Here is an 18,868-nt window from a genome sequence, read left to right as displayed (position 1 = left end):
GGGGGGGGGGGGGGGGGGTTCCTTTATTTCAGCTCATGAAACATGGGACCTTCACTTTACATATTGTGTTTATATTTTTGTTCAGTGTATAATTTTAGTCAAATGTTAACACCTTGAAAAGGCCTTTTGTGTTATTGTAATTTGTTACAGTAACTGTAATATATTACATTATTACCATTACTAAGAAGACTGAGTTTATTATTTATATCATATAGGCCTGTAATATATTACATTATTACCATTACTAAGAAGACTGAGTTTATTATTTATATCATATAGGCCTGTAATATATTACATTATTACCATTACTAAGAATACTGAGTTTATTATTTATATCATATAGGCCTGTTGTAAATACAGGACTTTTTATTATTCGGTTATTAAAAGAAGATAGAACAACGGACTTTCTGATTTCAGAGGGGTATAGAGGTCACGTAGAGAGGGTTATAGAGGTCACGTAGAGAGGGGTATAGAGGTCACGTAGAGAGGGGTATAGAGGTCACATAGAGAGGGGTATAGAGGTCACGTAGAGAGGGGTATAGAGGTCACATAGAGAGGGGTATAGAGGTCACGTAGAGAGGGGTATAGAGGTCACGTAGAGAGGGGTATAGAGGTCACATAGAGAGGGGTATAGAGGTCACGTAGAGACTATTTGATGACATGGTATAGTTGTGTGATATGTTTCCTGAAGGGAAGGTTGCCTTTCCAGGAAGTGAAATATTCAAATTGACAGGGACTCTTCTATAGTTTATATTTCAACAAAACAGAAATCATGAAATAGGTGAATATTTGCTGGAGCTGTCCGTGGTGCTGAAGAGGATTTATCTTGTTGAGCGTTAAGGAGGCCTCCCTCCCTTCGCCTAATTTGAGACCATCATGCAAAAACCATATACATGGACATTGCACTTACTACATGTTGTCAAACAGCCCTCTATAAAACCATATACAGTGGGGCAAAAAAAGTAAGTTCTCCCACTTAAAAAGATGAGAGAGGCCTGTAATTTTCATCGTAGGTACACTTCAACTATGACAAGACAAAATGAGAAAAAAAATCCAGAAAATCACATTGTAGGATTTTTTATGAATTTATTTGCAAATTATGGTGGAAAATAAGTATTTGGTCACCTACAAACAAGCAATATTTCTGGCTCTCACAGACCGGGTCATTCATTCCTGTTATACAGTGCCTTTTCTGTCCTCAGGAAATATCATCTCTTATTTCACTGTAGAATGTGGTTTCCAAAGAGCTTTAAATAGAAAGGTAGGTGTCCTTTCCCATAAAAACACAAAATATATCGATATCAATGGGAATTTTATTTGCATTTTTTGACCATTTTGTTTTTCATTGGATGATGACATCACAATCAGGAAGTGTCCCATGACAGCGCAATGCCACATGAATTATCAACACTCGGTTTAAACACATCTACATTTTAATGTTTCGTGATGTCAGTCAGTACGGTCTCGCTCTTAAAATGTCCGAACATTTTTTTACAGAACAGTAAAAAAAATGATCTTCAAGTGTTCACCATGCCAGCTAGATCACTCACAGTGCTACGGCTAAGTTAAGCCTCCACATTTCCACCTTGCTATGTTCCACCAAATGCTACGGCTAAGTTAGCCTCCACATTTCCACCTTGCTATGTTCCACCCAGTGCTACGGCTAAGTTAGCCTCCACATTTCCACCCTGTTACGTTCCACCTCGCTAGGTATATAACAGGTTGGACATTTTGTCAGAAAAATATATAAATGTAATTACTAACGTCAATATGTATGACTATTTACATAGAATCAATGAAAGTTACATAACGGCGATCATCTCATTTTCTGTGTCATTTTATTCTGTCATAAGGAGGAAGGTATCTTGCGATGATTTCCTGTTTCTCTCTGTTGAAGACGTCCACGGCTCTGTTCACAACCCGTTCCACCTCCACGCCCTCTCCCTGGGTTATTAAGGGAAGGCCGTGGAGAACTTGTCTCCGCAGGTCCTGGAGAAATCTGGTTTTGGATTCATTGAAGTCGGCTGCCAGAGACCTCATCCTCTCGGGGGGAAGTTGATGTTCTGAACATAGGAGGATGAAGAGTTGTGATTTACTGGTGAGCGTATAAAGAAGGAAGGTGGAGGTAGTGAGTCAAGAAACGTTCTACTTAGAAACCTACAATATAAACCACACAATCATTCATTCTCTCTGTGAAACATGCCTTGCCACTATTTTTTTAAGTTCTGGTGGTATTGGTGGTGCAGACAACATTTATCCATAGCCTTCTACTCCAGACGACGTTGAAACAAGATTTTGAGATGAGCGCGAGGCAAGACGTTACTGCCATGTTCTCACACAGTCAAGAGTATCTGACACGTGTTACGAGGGGAGCTTCACACTACCACGACGTGGTTGGTACGGGTCCCCCCCCCCCCCCCAAAAAAAAAAAACAGAGAAGTTTAGTCGTCTCGTGCTTCAACACCTCTTTTAGTTGTTGTGGTGCGGGCAACGTCATCTCACTGAGTCTACCTTTCAAAGGGGAGAGTAAACACCTCAGAATGTCCACGTGCTCCATGTTCATATTCCCCTTTGTTTGGCGTTCGTTCGGCACGGCGGGTTTTAGGGACCGACTGCCGGTGGGGCGTACGGCTGACAACATTTTCCGCTTGCAAATTACGCCTGGCATTCCGTTCAGAGTCGCTAAGTACTCTCAGCCGGCAAACTCTATCAGTGTGTGTGTGTGTGTGTGTGGGGGGGCTTTAAGGATCACAGTAAGGATGAATACTGACCTCTGGCCTCCTGCATGGCCTGTGAGACCAGGCGTCTGCAGGCCTGGTCAGCCTGGTGGACCACACTGGACACACAGCTCTGACGGTCAGCCTCCTACAGAATATAGAATACACCACAGCTCTGAGGGTCAGCCTCCTACAGAATACACCACAGCTCTGAGGGTCAGCCTCCTACAGAATATAGAATACACCACAGCTCTGAGGGTCTGCCTCCTACAGAATATAGAATACACCACAGCTCTGACGGTCAGCCTCCTACAGAATATAGAATACACCACAGCTCTGAGGGTCAGCCTCCTACAGAATATAGAATACACCACAGCTCTGAGGGTCAGCCTCCTACAGAATATAGAATACAGCAGAGGTCACGTTAACATGGTCAAAATGCTCATCACCATACTGTAAGCTGCTCTGGCTCCTACTAGACTCAGTGGGTCCCATGAACTAACAGAACATACCTTCTGCTCAGCGTTGTCCTGGACTGGACTCAGTGGGTTCCATGAACTAACAGAACATACCTTCTGCTCAGCGTTGTCCTGGACTGGACTCAGTGGGTTCCATGAACTAACAGAACATGCCTTCTGCTCAGCGTTGTCCTGGACTGGACTCAGTGGGTTCCATGAACTGACAGAACATGCCTTCTGCTCAGCGTTGTCCTGGACTGGACTCAGTGGGTTCCATGAACTAACAGAACATGCCTTCTGCTCAGCGTTGTCCTGGACTGGACTCAGTGGGTTCCATGAACTAACAGAACATACCTTCTGCTCAGCGTTGTCCTGGACTGGACTCAGTGGGTTCCATGAACTAACAGAACATACCTTCTGCTCAGTGTTGTCCTGGACTGGACTCAGTGGGTTCCGTGAACTAACAGAACATACCTTCTGCTCAGCGTTGTCCTGGACTGGACTCAGTGGGTTCCATGAACTAACAGAACATACCTTCTGCTCAGCGTTGTCCTGGACTGGACTCAGTGGGTTCTCCAACGCAGTAGAGATCACCTTCACCAACCTTTGGCTGAAGGAGACGGTGAAACACAAGGTTAATATACATAAACAGTAACATTTGATTAACGTCCCATTTCCTGTCTGATTGCTTGGATCGGATGGGGCCCCAGTGTCTCCTGACCCCTCCTGTCTCAGCCTCCAGTATTTATGCTGCAGTAGTTTGTGTCGGGGGGCTAGGGTCAGTCTGTTATATCTGGAGTACTTCTCCTGTCCTTTCCGGTGTCCTGTGTGAATTTAAGTGTGCTCTCTCTAATTCTCTCTTTCTCTCTTTCTTTCTCTCGGAGGACCTGAGCCCTAGGACCATGCCTCAGGACTACCTGACATGATGACTCCTTGCTGTCCCCAGTCCACCTGGCCGTGCTGCTGCTCCAGTTTCAACTGACTTGAGCCCTAGGACCATGCCTCAGGACTACCTGACATGATGACTCCTTGCTGTCCCCAGTCAACCTGGCTGTGCTGCTGCTCCAGTTTCAACTGACTTGAGCCCTAGGACCATGCCCCAGGACTACCTGACATGATGACTCCTTGCTGTCCCCAGTCCACCTGGCCGTGCTGCTGCTCCAGTTTCAACTGTTCTGCCTTATTATTATTATTCGACCATGCTGGTCATTTATGAACGTTTGAACATCTTGACCATGTTCTGTTATAATCTCCACCCGGCAGAGCCAGAAGAGGACTGGCCACCCCACATAGCCTGGTTCCTCTCTAGGTTTCTTCCTAGGTTTTGGCCTTTCATGGGAGTTTTTCCTAGCCACCGTGCTTCTTCACCTGCATTGCTTGCTGTTTGGGGTTTTAGGCTGGGTTTCTGTACAGCACTTTGAGATATCAGCTGATGTACGAAGGGCTATATAAATACATTTGATTTGATTGCTGGTGTAAGGGGACACTTCCCTAGACTCACTCACATGCATCCTATGGTGAAGTGGTGTTCGCTGTCCAGAGTGACACTGTTCTGCTCCCATGGGTTTCTCTGAGAGTTTGGAGGCTCCATGCGCTTGGCCATCTCTACTATAACATCACTGGGTAACGGCTGGGGCCTCAGCTGGTTTCTCCTGACACACGACTCCACGGGACAGTGGACGTACACCTGACAGAATCCCACAGAGTCTGTTTACAAAGAGAAAAATGTCAAACGATATCTATGATTTACTAACTGTTTCCACGGAAACGGAATTACTGCCGAGACTCTGATTTAACACGAAGACTTATGCTAAACCAAAAAAAAAAAAAAAAAATTGATTTCAAAGTTTAACAAACCAAACATACAATTCTATGCACAACAACTTGTTTTAACAATTTACATAGTAAATAAATTAAAATAAATTTAAAAAAAAAAAACATTTACTGGAAAAACTGTGCAGATGCAAAAGTTTGGTAACAGAATTATGGTCAAATCTCCCTCAGTTTTATTCTGTTAAACAAACTTTATCTGCACAGTTGTTCCTGTAAATGTGTTTTTTTTTCTGTGGACATATTTAAAAGTCGTCCTTGTTTCGTTTGGTACATTCGTTTGGTAATTTGTAACTTTTTGGGCGACCAGACCAAATGCACATAGAAATGTGACTTATAGATCTGTCATTTTCATTGAAAGCGAGTCTTAGAAAGCGGTAGGTCTGTTCTAGGTGTGCAATTTCTATGCTTCCCATACTTATTTTTGCATATTGTACTTTCAGTTTTGTACACCGGGCTTCAAACAGCTTTAAATAAAATATTATCAAGACATTTCACAGGGTTTCAGACGGTGCAGTAACTCTCTACGACGGGGTTTCAGACGGTGCAGTAACTCTCTACGTTACGGGGTTTCAGACGGTGCAGTAACTCTCTACGTTACGGGGTTTCAGACGGTGCAGTAACTCTCTACGACGGGGTTTCAGACGGTGCAGTAACTCTCTACGACGGGGTTTCAGACGGTGCAGTAACTCTCTACCACGGGGTTTCAGATGGTGCAGTAACTCTCTACCACGGGGTTTCAGACGGTGCAGTAACTCTCTACGACGGGGTTTCAGACGGTGCAGTAACTCTCTACGACGGGGTTTCAGACGGTGCAGTAACTCTCTACGACGGGGTTTCAGACGGTGCAGTAACTCTCTACGACGGGGTTTCAGACGGTGCAGTAACTCTCTACCACGGGGTTTCAGACGGTGCAGTAACTCTCTACCACGGGGTTTCAGACGGTGCAGTAACTCTCTACCACGGGGTTTTAGACGGTGCAGTAACTCTCTACCACGGGGTTTCAGACGGTGCAGTAACTCTCTACGACGGGGTTTCAGACGGTGCAGTAACTCTCTACCACGGGGTTTCAGACGGTGCAGTAACTCTCTACCACGGGGTTTCAGACGGTGCAGTAACTCTCTACGTTACGGGGTTTCAGACGGTGCAGTAACTCTCTACGTTACGGGGTTTTAGACGGTGCAGTAACTCTCTACAACGGGGTTTTAGACGGTGCAGTAACTCTCTACCACGGGGTTTCAGACGGTGCAGTAACTCTCTACCACGGGGTTTCAGACGGTGCAGTAACTCTCTACCACGGGGTTTCAGACGGTGCAGTAACTCTCTACGACGGGGTTTCAGACGGTGCAGTAACTCTCTACCACGGGGTTTCAGACGGTGCAGTAACTCTCTACCACGGGGTTTCAGACGGTGCAGTAACTCTCTACCACGGGGTTTCAGACGGTGCAGTAACTCTCTACGACGGGGTTTCAGACGGTGCAGTAACTCTCTACCACGGGGTTTCAGACGGTGCAGTAACTCTCTACCACGGGGTTTCAGACGGTGCAGTAACTCTCTACCACGGGGTTTCAGACGGTGCAGTAACTCTCTACCACGGGGTTTCAGACGGTGCAGTAACTCTCTACAACGGGGTTTCAGACGGTGCAGTAACTCTCTACCACGGGGTTTCAGACGGTGCAGTAACTCTCTACCACGGGGTTTCAGACGGTGCAGTAACTCTCTACCACGGGGTTTCAGACGGTGCAGTAACTCTCTACGACGGGGTTTCAGACGGTGCAGTAACTCTCTACGACGGGGTTTCAGACGGTGCAGTAACTCTCTACAACGGGGTTTCAGACGGTGCAGTAACTCTCTACCACGGGGTTTTAGACGGTGCAGTAACTCTCTACCACGGGGTTTCAGATGGTGCAGTAACTCTCTACCACGGGGTTTCAGACGGTGCAGTAACTCTCTACCACGGGGTTTCAGACGGTGCAGTAACTCTCTACCACGGGGTTTCAGACGGTGCAGTAACTCTCTACCACGGGGTTTCAGACGGTGCAGTAACTCTCTACCACGGGGTTTCAGACGGTGCAGTAACTCTCTACCACGGGGTTTCAGACGGTGCAGTAACTCTCTACCACGGGGTTTCAGACGGTGCAGTAACTCTCTACGACGGGGTTTCAGACGGTGCAGTAACTCTCTACGACGGGGTTTCAGATTTAACATACGTTTTCTGGCCAGTTGGTACACCTCGTATCTCATGCTTGGATAGTAGAAGTTGTCGTCCAGCAGAATGACGAGTGGCGGCGGTGGTCGATCTGAAGGTGATGGGTAAGCCTGAGAAGAGCCCGCCGGTGTCCCGCAGACCTGAGAAGAGCCCACCGGTGTCCCGCAGACCTGAGCGGCGTGAAGGAGACGACTCCGGGCATCCCTGTTGATCTGGTAGATGATTGGTGGTAGCTGCTCTGTGGGACTCTGTAGGAACTGTTCAACACACCGCAGCACCGCTTGTCTGTGACATTTCCATTCAGTCTGCTGAAAGACATGGGGGTTGTGGCACAGTGACACGAGGAATACATTCATGACAAACCCTGTTCTCTCATTACCATTTAGTCTGCTGAAAGACATGGGGGTTGTGGCACAGTGACATGAGGAATACATGTGACAAACCCTGTTCTTTCATTTCCATTTACTCTGCTGAAAGACATGGGGGTTGTGGCACAGTGACATGAGGAATACATTCATGACAAACCCTGTTCTTTCATTTCCATTCAGTCTGCTGAAAGACATGGGGGTTGTGGCACAGTGACACGAGGAATACATTCATGACAAACTCTGTTGCCTATTTCAAATAGTATATCATATTGTAATGACCCTGGGTTTATTAGCGCTGGAAATCGAGCATGCTTTTGTTGTCTAATTGCAGTTGCTTTACAGGCAGTGTAATTCAATAATGCAGATTTGATTGAATTTCGGCACAAAAAAATCCCAGGTGGGTAGTTGAGAATGTACAGTTCTCAGTAGTCTACATTGATATAAACAGGATTTATACTTGTAATGTACCGTCTGCGATCGCGGAATATCCTCCTCATCCTCGACTTCCTTCACATTGAAAGCGTCACCGGGAATCAGGTCGTCGTAAGAAATGACAGCGGACCTCCATCCTCGTTGGACAGAGTGAGAGTTGACCGCCTGTGCAAGCGTCGACTTTCCGGCTGCAGGTAAACCGCAGAGAACACACAAGCATATCCGGGTGCACATCGCAAATTAACACTATCTTCCTTTAGATCCATCGACGGAACGATGTGTCACCTTTGCAACGTTATTAAACTATTATTTGTTGAGGAATGGCCTCTTCCTGACCCATAACAAGTCCACGTCATAATCCAGTACTTCTATGGTGGTTTTGTTTTGGTAAGTGTACTAGTTTATGGCCCGGTGCTGCCACCTAACGGTGCTGGAGGTTCTACCAAAACCAATGGCATGTTCAGAGTAATACCAAAGACAGGACAGTATCAAAGACCGGCTCAAACTGATTCTCCAACGGAAGTCCCCGTTCATACTAGGTAAACTCACGCGTACAAACACGTCATCGGGTCTAAGGGTCCTCTCGTGTCGAACTGCGCATGTGCACGCCGTCTCAAAGCCACTCTTTCGACAAAAGTTTAAAAAATCAAATCAAATGCTATTGGTCACATATTCAGCAGATGTTATTGGTCACATATTTAGTAGATGCCATTGGTCACATATTCAGCAGATGTTATTGGTCACATATTCAGCAGATGTTATTGGTCACATATTTAGTAGATGCTATTGGTCACATATTCAGCAGATGTTATTGGTCACATATTCAGCAGATGTTATTGGTCACATACACATATTCAGCAGATGTTATTGGTCACATACACATATTTAGCAGATGTTATTGGTCACATACACATATTCAGCAGATGTTATTGGTCACATATTCAGCAGATGTTATTGGTCACATACACATATTCAGCAGATGTTATTGGTCACATATTTAGCAGATGTTATTGGTCACAGACACATATTCAGCAGATGTTATTGGTCACATATTCAGCAGATGTTATTGGTCACAGACACATATTCAGCAGATGTTATTGGTCACATACACATATTCAGCAGATGTTATTGGTCACATATTCAGCAGATGTTATTGGTCACATACACATATTCAGCAGATGTTATTGGTCACATATTTAGCAGATGTTATTGGTCACAGACACATATTCAGCAGATGTTATTGGTCACATATTCAGCAGATGTTATTGGTCACATATTTAGCAGATGTTATTGGTCACAGACACATATTTAGCAGATGTTATTGGTCACATATTCAGCAGATGCTATTGGTCACATATTCAGCAGATGTTATTGGTCACATATTCAGCAGATGTTATTGGTCACATATTTAGCAGATGTTATTGGTCACATACACATATTCAGCAGATGTTATTGGTCACATATTCAGCAGATGTTATTGGTCACAGACACATATTTAGCAGATGTTATTGGTCACATACACATATTTAGCAGATGTTATTGGTCACAGACACATATTTAGCAGATGTTATTGGTCACAGACACATATTTAGCAGATGTTATTGGTCACATACACATATTTAGCAGATGTTATTGGTCACAGACACATATTCAGCAGATGTTATTGGTCACATATTCAGCAGATGTTATTGGTCACATGCAGATGTTATTGGTCACATACACATATTCAGCAGATGTTATTGGTCACATGCAGATGTTATTGGTCACATACACATATTCAGCAGATGTTATTGGTCACATACACATATTTAGCAGATGTTATTGGTCACAGACACATATTTAGCAGATGTTATTGGTCACAGACACATATTTAGCAGATGTTATTGGTCACATGCAGATGTTATTGGTCACATACACATATTTAGCAGATGTTATTGGTCACAGACACATATTTAGCAGATGTTATTGGTCACATACACATATTTAGCAGATGTTATTGGTCACATACACATATTTAGCAGATGTTATTGGTCACAGACACATATTTAGCAGATGTTATTGGTCACATACACATATTTAGCAGATGTTATTGGTCACATACACATATTTAGCAGATGTTATTGGTCACAGACACATATTTAGCAGATGTTATTGGTCACAGACACATATTTAGCAGATGTTATTGGTCACATACACATATTTAGCAGATGTTATTGGTCACATACACATATTTAGCAGATGTTATTGGTCACATGCAGATGTTATTGGTCACAGACACATATTCAGCAGATGTTATTGGTCACAGACACATATTTAGCAGATGTTATTGGTCACAGACACATATTCAGCAGATGTTATTGGTCACATACACATATTTAGCAGATGTTATTGGTCACAGACACATATTTAGCAGATGTTATTGGTCACAGACACATATTTAGCAGATGTTATTGGTCACAGACACATATTTAGCAGATGTTATTGGTCACAGACACATATTTAGCTATGTTATTGGTCACAGACACATATTTAGCAGATGTTATTGGTCACATGCAGATGTTATTGGTCACAGACACATATTTAGCAGATGTTATTGGTCACAGACACATATTTAGCAGATGTTATTGGTCACAGACACATATTCAGCAGATGTTATTGCGGGTGTAGCGAAATGCTTGTGTTTCTAACTCCAACAGTGCAGTAGTCTCTAACAATTCACAACAAAACACACATCTAAAAGTAAGATGTATGTAATTAAGAAATATATCAATATTAAGACGAGCAATGTTGGAGTGGCATAGACTAAGATACAGTAGAATAGAATACAGTAGAATAGAATACAGTATATACATATGAGATGAGAAATACATAGACTAAGATACAGTAGAATAGAATACAGTATATACATATGAGATGAGAAATACATAGACTAAGATACAGTAGAATAGAATACAGTATATACATATGAGATGAGTAATACATAGACTAAGATACAGTAGAATAGAATACAGTAGAATAGAATACAGTAGGATAGAATACAGTACATACATATGAGATGAGAAATACATAGACTAAGATACAGTAGAATAGAATACAGTATATACATATGAGATGAGAAATACATAGACTAAGATACAGTAGAATAGAATACAGTATATACATATGAGATGAGTAATACATAGACTAAGATACAGTAGAATAGAATACAGTAGAATAGAATACAGTAGGATAGAATACAGTACATACATATGAGATGAGAAATACATAGACTAAGATACAGTAGTATAGAATACAGTACATACATATGAGATGAGAAATACATAGACTAAGATACAGTAGAATAGAATACAGTAGTATAGATATGAGATGATAAATACATAGACTAAGATACAGTAGGATAGAATACAGTATATACATATGAGATGAGTAATACATAGACTAAGATACAGTAGAATAGAATACAGTAGAATAGAATACAGTAGGATAGAATACAGTATATACATATGAGATGAGAAATACATAGACTAAGATACAGTAGAATAGAATACAGTAGAATAGAATACAGTATATACATATGAGATGAGAAATACATAGACTAAGATACAGTAGAATAGAATACAGTAGGATAGAATACAGTAGAATAGAATACAGTATATACATATGAGATGAGAAATACATAGACTAAGATACAGTAGAATAGAATACAGTATATACATATGAGATGAGAAATACATAGACTAAGATACAGTAGTATAGAATACAGTATATACATATGAGATGAGAAATACATAGACTAAGATACAGTAGAATAGAATACAGTAGTATAGAATACAGTACATACATATGAGATGAGAAATACATAGACTAAGATACAGTATAATAGAATACAGTAGTATAGATATGAGATGATAAATACATAGACTAAGATACAGTAGAATAGAATACAGTATATACATATGAGATGAGTAAAGCAGTATGTAAACATTATTACAGTGACCAGTGTTCCATTATTAAAGTGACCAGTGTTCCATTATTAAAGTGACCAGTGTTCCATTATTAAAGTGACCAGTGTTCCATTATTAAAGTGACCAGTGTTCCATTATTAAAGTGACCAGTGTTCCATTATTAAAGTGACCAGTGTTCCATTATTAAAGTGACCAGTGTTCCATTATTAAAGGGACCAGTGTTCCATTATTACAGTGACCAGTGTTCCATTATTAAAGTGACCAGTGTTCCATTATTAAAGTGACCAGTGTTCCATTATTAAAGTGACTAGTGTTCCATTATTAAAGTGACCAGTGTTCCATTATTAAAGTGACCAGTGTTCCATTATTAAAGTGACCAGTGTTCCATTATTATAGTGACCAGTGTTCCATTATTAAAGTGACCAGTGTTCCATTATTAAAGTGACCAGTGTTCCATTATTAAAGTGACCAGTGTTCCATTATTATAGTGACCAGTGTTCCATTATTAAAGTGACCAGTGTTCCATTATTAAAGTGACTAGTGTTCCATTATTAAAGTGACCAGTGTTCCATTATTAAAGTGACCAGTGTTCCATTATTAAAGTGACCAGTGTTCCATTATTATAGTGACCAGTGTTCCATTATTAAAGTGACCAGTCTTCCATTATTAAAGTGACCAGTGTTCCATTATTAAAGGGACCAGTGTTCCATTATTAAAGGGACCAGTGTTCCATTATTACAGTGACCAGTGTTCCATTATTAAAGTGACCAGTGTTCCATTATTAAAGTGACCAGTGTTCCATTATTAAAGGGACCAGTGTTCCATTATTAAAGTGACCAGTGTTCCATTATTAAAGTGACCAGTGTTCCATTATTAAAGTGACCAGTGTTCTATTATTAAAGTGACCAGTGTTCCTTTATTAAAGTGACCAGTGTTCCATTATTAAAGTGACCAGTGTTCCTTTATTAAAGTGACCAGTGTTCCATTATTAAAGTGACCAGTGATTCCATGTCTATGTATATGGGGCAGCAGTCTCTAAGGTGCAGGGTTGAGTAACCGGGTGGTGCAGTCTCTACGGTGCAGGGTTGAGTAAAACCGGGTGGTGCAGTCTCTACGGTGCAGGGTTGAGTAAAACCGGGTGGTGCAGTCTCTACGGTGCAGGGTTGAGTAACCAGGTGGAAGCTGGCTAGTGATGGCTATTTAACAGTCTGATGACCTTGAGATAGAAGCTGTTTTTCAGTATCTCAGTCCCTGCTTTGATGCACCTGTACTGACCTCACCTTCTGGATGATAGCGGGGTGAACAGGCAGTGGCTCGGGTGGTTGTTGTCCTTGATGATCTTTTTGGCCTTCCTGTGACATCGGGTGGTGTAGGTGTCCTGGAGGGCAGGCAGTTGTTGTTGGCTATTGCTCCATTTAAAAAACAATCATTACCGCATGTAAGAGGCCTGAGAAATGAAAACCGGGTGGTGTAGACTACGCTCCAAAATGCCATGTGGTTCAATGAGAACACAGACATTTTCCAAGGCAGAGATGAGTGGCAGATACAGAGATGCGCGAGGACAGCAGTGGACACATACATTCTGGCCTAATGACAATAGCCCAGCCAAATGGCATTACTTCTTTGGGTGATTGTGTAACCCATATCTCTTTCCATTCGCCACTGTTTGGAGGCTTGAAATGTGTTTGTGAGAGAACGAACGTCAGTGGGTCGTCTTGTAGAGAATGTTTGACAATCAGATGAAAAGAACAACATGACTGGTTGTGTTTATGCCACAATAAAAAAAAGGTCATACATTTTTTTTAAAGTTAAATGACAAATCTTTAAAATCGCCCGGCCCACAGAGATCCCATTGAATTAATAGGATCTCTGGGTTCTATATGAAATGCTATGACTCAGCCCATAACACAGGTTGGTGTAAGTGTGAACATATAGAATGTCCTGTACCTGGAAGAAATGAATTGAACTTTGACCCCTGGTTAGAATACCACAGAAGTATTCAGACCCTTTACTACACCTTTGGCAGTGATTACAGCCTCGAGTCTTCTTGGGTAGGACGCTACAAGCTTGGCACATCACCCAGTCCCTGCCACTGAAAAAAATCCCCACAGCATGCTGCTACCACCATGCTTCACCGTAGGGATGGTGCCAGGTTTCCACCAGACGTGACGCTTGGCATTCAGGCCAACGAGTTTAATCTTGGTTTCATCCGACTAGAGAATCTTGTTTCTCATGGTCTGAGAGTCTTTAGGTGCCTTTTGACAAACTACAAGTGGGTTGGGTAAATTGTTGGGTACCCTTCCCCAGATCTGTGCCTCGACACAATCCTGTCTCGGAGCTCTACTGACAATTCCTTCAACCTCATGGCTTGGTTTTTGCTCTGACATGTCAACTGTGGGACCTTTATATAGACAGGTGTGTACCTTCCCAAATATTTTCCAATCCATTGAATTTACTCCAGGTGGACTCCAGTCAAGCTGTAGAAACATTTCAAAGACGATCAATGGAAACAGGATGCACCTGAGCTCAATAGTAGTCTCATAGCAAAGGGTCTGAAAACAGTATCTTTTTTTTATCTTTTAGAAATGAGCAAAAACTTCTAAACCTGTTTTCGCTTTGTCATTATGGGATGTTGTGTGTAGATTGAGGATTTTATAGTAATTATTTTAGAATGAGGCTGTAATGTAAAAGAAAAGTGGAGAAAGTCAAGGGGTCTGAATACTTTCCAAATGCAGTGTGTGTGTGTGTATATATATATATATATATATATATATATATATATATATATATATATATATATATATATATATATATATACACAGCCATGTTATTTTCTACTGATTTCCACTGTTAGTCTACACCTGCTGTCTACAAAGTAAGTCAGCAATAATTTGATTTTACTTTTCAAACTCCGGCATGGTCTGTTTCACAAGCGTTACTAGAAATCTCGCGATGTTGCGCCTCTGGGTTTAAAAACTCTGGTAATATTCTACTGTACCTCTGGGTTTAGAAACTCTGGTAATATTCTACTGTACCTCTGGGTTTAGAAACTCTGGTAATATTCTACTGTACCTCTGGGTTTAGAAACTCTGGTAATATTCTACTGTACCTCTGGGTTTAGAAACTCTGGTAATATTCTACTGTACCTCTGGGTTTAGAAACTCTGGTAATATTCTACTGTACCTCTGGGTTTAGAAACTCTGGTAATATTCTACTGTACCTCTGGGTTTAGAAACTCTGGTAATATTCTACTGTACCTCGGAATGAAAGATTGGCCTAATAAAACAATGGAAAATAAGGCAGGAAAATATTATATTACATTTTTATTATGAGTAACATTTAAATATTAAAAAAGATCTTGTAAACCGCTCATAAAATAAATTGAGCCTTTCTGGAACTGAACAATATCAACAATATGTATATTTTTATTACAAAATGTGTTACCTTCATTTCCGTAGTAATAATGTAAAAAGCAATATCTTAAAAAGTCCCTGTCACCAAATCATGTTCCTGCAATAAAATGTTTTTTAAATTATTATTATTATTTAGATATCCACAAACGATCATACAAATGTGAGTAAAATACAAATATGAAATTTACAATGACGAATGAGGGAAGAGCCCCACATTATGTTCGAAGGGGTGTTTCTGTCAGGGTTAATGCTTGGGAGGGATGGGTTTGGGAACACCTGGGCCTTGCTGGGGGAGAGGTGGCTGGGAGGCAGGAGGTTGGTTCCAATTGTTGTTTTCTCCATACCTAAGTGGCATATTAAAACTAAAATCAACATTAAAAAATAAAACATACAACTAAGGCGTTTGTAATATGGACACTCTTCCCCCCCCCCCCCCAATATGCTACGATAAAGCATTAATACCTGGGTCCTGAGGTAGAGGATGGTGGATATGTAGGCATTGGCTGGAAACAGATGAAGAGAGCAGAATTACTACAACATGTAAACTGATTAATAAGTCACATACTGGAAAAGGTCCTAGGTCTGTTTGTGTTGTATAGCCCACTCCCATGACCAGGCTAGGTCTGGTTGTATAGCCCACTCCCATGACCAGGCTAGAACTGTTTGTGTTATATAGCCCACTCCCATGACCAGGCTAGGTCTGTTTGTGTTGTATAGCCCACTCCCATGACCAGGCTAGGTCTGGTTGTGTTATATAGCCCACTCCCATGACCAGGCTAGGTCTGGTTGTGTTATATAGCCCACTCCCATGACCAGGCTAGGTCTGTTTGTGTTGTATAGCCCACTCCCATGACCAGGCTAGGTCTGGTTGTGTTATATAGCCCACTCCCATGACCAGGCTAGGTCTGTTTGTGTTGTATAGCCCACTCCCATGACCAGGCTAGATCTGGTTGTATAGCCCACTCCCATGACCAGGCTAGGTCTGTTTGTGTTGTATAGCCCACTCCCATGACCAGGCTAGATCTGTTTGTGTTGTATAGCCCACTCCCATGACCAGGCTAGATCTGTTTGTGTTGTATAGCCCACTCCCATGACCAGGCTAGATCTGGTTGTATAGCCCACTCCCATGACCAGGCTAGATCTGTTTGTGTTGTATAGCCCACTCCCATGACCAGGCTAGATCTGTTTGTGTTGTATAGCCCACTCCCATGACCAGGCTAGATCTGGTTGTATAGCCCACTCCCATGACCACTGGGAGTGGGCTATACAACCAGATCTAGCCTGGTCATGGGAGTGGGCTATACAACCAGATCTAGCCTGGTCATGGGAGTGGGCTATACAACCAGATCTAGCCTGGTCATGGGAGTGGGCTATACAACCAGATCTAGCCTGGTCATGGGAGTGGGCTATACAACCAGATCTAGCCTGGTCATGGGAGTGGGCTATACAACCAGATCTAGCCTGGTCATGGGAGTGGGCTATACAACCAGATCTAGCCTGGTCATGGGAGTGGGCTATACAACCAGATCTAGCCTGGTCATGGGAGTGGGCTATACAACCAGATCTAGCCTGGTCATGGGAGTGGGCTATACAACCAGATCTAGCCTGGTCATGGGAGTGGGCTATACAACCAGATCTAACCACAGATCCTTGATATCCTCTGTCTGCTCTTGTATACTACCCTCCTCAATTCAAACCACAGATCCTTGATATCCTCTGTCTGCTCTTGTATACTACCCTCCTCAATTCAAACCACAGATCATTGATATCCTCTGTCTGCTCTTGTATACTACCCTCCTCAATTCAAACCACAGGTTTTCAATGGATTTCAAGACCAGAGACAGATGGCGATTGCAAAATGTGGATTATGTAGCAAAATAACCATTTCGATGTGTGCTTGGGGTTATTGTATTGCTAGAAGAGCCACTTGTGGTCAAAGTTCAGCCTCCTCACAGAGTCAACCAGGTTGTTGGCTAAAATGTCCTGGAACTGGGTAAAGTCCATAACCTAAAGTCCGTTGACCTTAACAAGGCCTCCAGGACCAGCAGAAGTAGAACAGCCCCACAACATTAAAGATTCACCACCATATTATACAGTAGGTTGGGGGTTCTTTTCTGCTCATGTATTCTCAGACACCACCACTGGGTACGTGGCCTGTATTCTCAGACCCCACCACTGGGTGGACGTGGCCTGTATTCTCAGACACACTGAAGCCACCACTGGGTGGACGTGGCCTGTATTCTCAGACACACTGAACCCACCACTGGGTGGACGTGGCCTGTATTCTCAGACACCACCACTGGGTGGACGTGGCCTGTATTCTCAGACACCACTGGGTGTACGTGGCCTGTATTCTCAGACCCCACCACTGGGTGGACGTGGCCTGTATTCTCAGACCCCACCACTGGGTGTACGTGGCCTGTATTCTCAGACACCACTGGGTGTACGTGGCCTGTATTCTCAGACACCACTGGGTGGACGTGGCCTGTATTCTCAGACACCACTGGGTGGACGTGGCCTGTATTCTCAGACACCACTGAGTGGACGTGGCCTGTATTCTCAGACCCCACCACTGGGTGTACGTGGCCTGTATTCTCAGACACCACTGGGTGGACGTGGCCTGTATTCTCAGACACCACTGGGTGGACGTGGCCTGTATTCTCAGACACCACCACTGGGTGGACGTGGCCTGTATTCTCAGACCCCACCACTGGGTGGACGTGGCCTGTATTCTCAGACACCACTGGGTGGACGTGGCCTGTATTCTCAGACCCCACTGGGTGGACGTGGCCTGTATTCTCAGACCCCACCACTGGGTGTACGTGGCCTGTATTCTCAGACACACTGAAGCCACCACTGGGTGGACGTGGCCTGTATTCTCAGACACACTGAAGCCACCACTGGGTGGACGTGGCCTGTATTCTCAGACACACTGAAGCCACCACTGGGTGGACGTGGCCTGTATTCTCAGACACACCCAATCCACCACTGGGTGGACGTGGCCTGTATTCTCAGACCCCACCACTGGGTGGACGTGGCCTGTATTCTCAGACACCACTGGGTGGACGTGGCCTGTATTCTCAGACACCACTGGGTGGACGTGGCCTGTATTCTCAGACCCCACTGGGTGGACGTGGCCTGTATTCTCAGACACCACTGGGTGGACGTGGCCTGTATTCTCAGACCCCACTGGGTGGACGTGGCCTGTATTCTCAGACACCACTGGGTGGACGTGGCCTGTATTCTCAGACACCACTGAGTGGACGTGGCCTGTATTCTCAGACACCACTGAGTGGACGTGGCCTGTATTCTCAGACCCCACCACTGGGTGGACGTGGCCTGTATTCTCAGACCCCACCACTGGGTGGACGTGGCCTGTATTCTCAGACACCACTGGGTGGACGTGGCCTGTATTCTCAGACCCCACCACTGGGTGGACGTGGCCTGTATTCTCAGACCTCACCACTGGGTGGACG

General features: G+C 43.3%; 1 protein-coding gene and 1 pseudogene across 3 annotated transcripts in view; both read right to left on the bottom strand.

Moving 5' to 3' along the window:
- Positions 1-1,713: 1,713 nt before the first annotated feature.
- Positions 1,714-8,513, bottom strand: LOC118948736 (annotated as a pseudogene).
- A 6,774-nt stretch (positions 8,514-15,287) lies between these two features.
- The window catches only part of LOC110515237 (disintegrin and metalloproteinase domain-containing protein 9-like), a 39,109-nt gene continuing 35,528 nt past the window's right edge, over positions 15,288-18,868 (bottom strand). For all 3 annotated transcript variants that reach the window (XM_036973480.1, XM_036973481.1, XM_036973479.1), the window contains 2 exons: positions 15,855-15,895; positions 15,288-15,736 (listed from right to left, as the gene is read on the bottom strand). In XM_036973480.1, coding sequence (XP_036829375.1) covers positions 15,637-15,736; positions 15,855-15,895 — 141 coding nt within the window. In that variant the 3' untranslated portion in view covers positions 15,288-15,636. The remainder of the gene's footprint in view (positions 15,737-15,854; positions 15,896-18,868) is intronic.

This window comes from Oncorhynchus mykiss, unplaced genomic scaffold (assembly GCF_013265735.2).
Source record: "Oncorhynchus mykiss isolate Arlee unplaced genomic scaffold, USDA_OmykA_1.1 un_scaffold_258, whole genome shotgun sequence".
NCBI lineage: Eukaryota > Metazoa > Chordata > Actinopteri > Salmoniformes > Salmonidae > Oncorhynchus > Oncorhynchus mykiss.
Note: the sequence above shows the minus strand (reverse complement) of the source record. Positions and strands in the feature narration are given on the sequence as shown.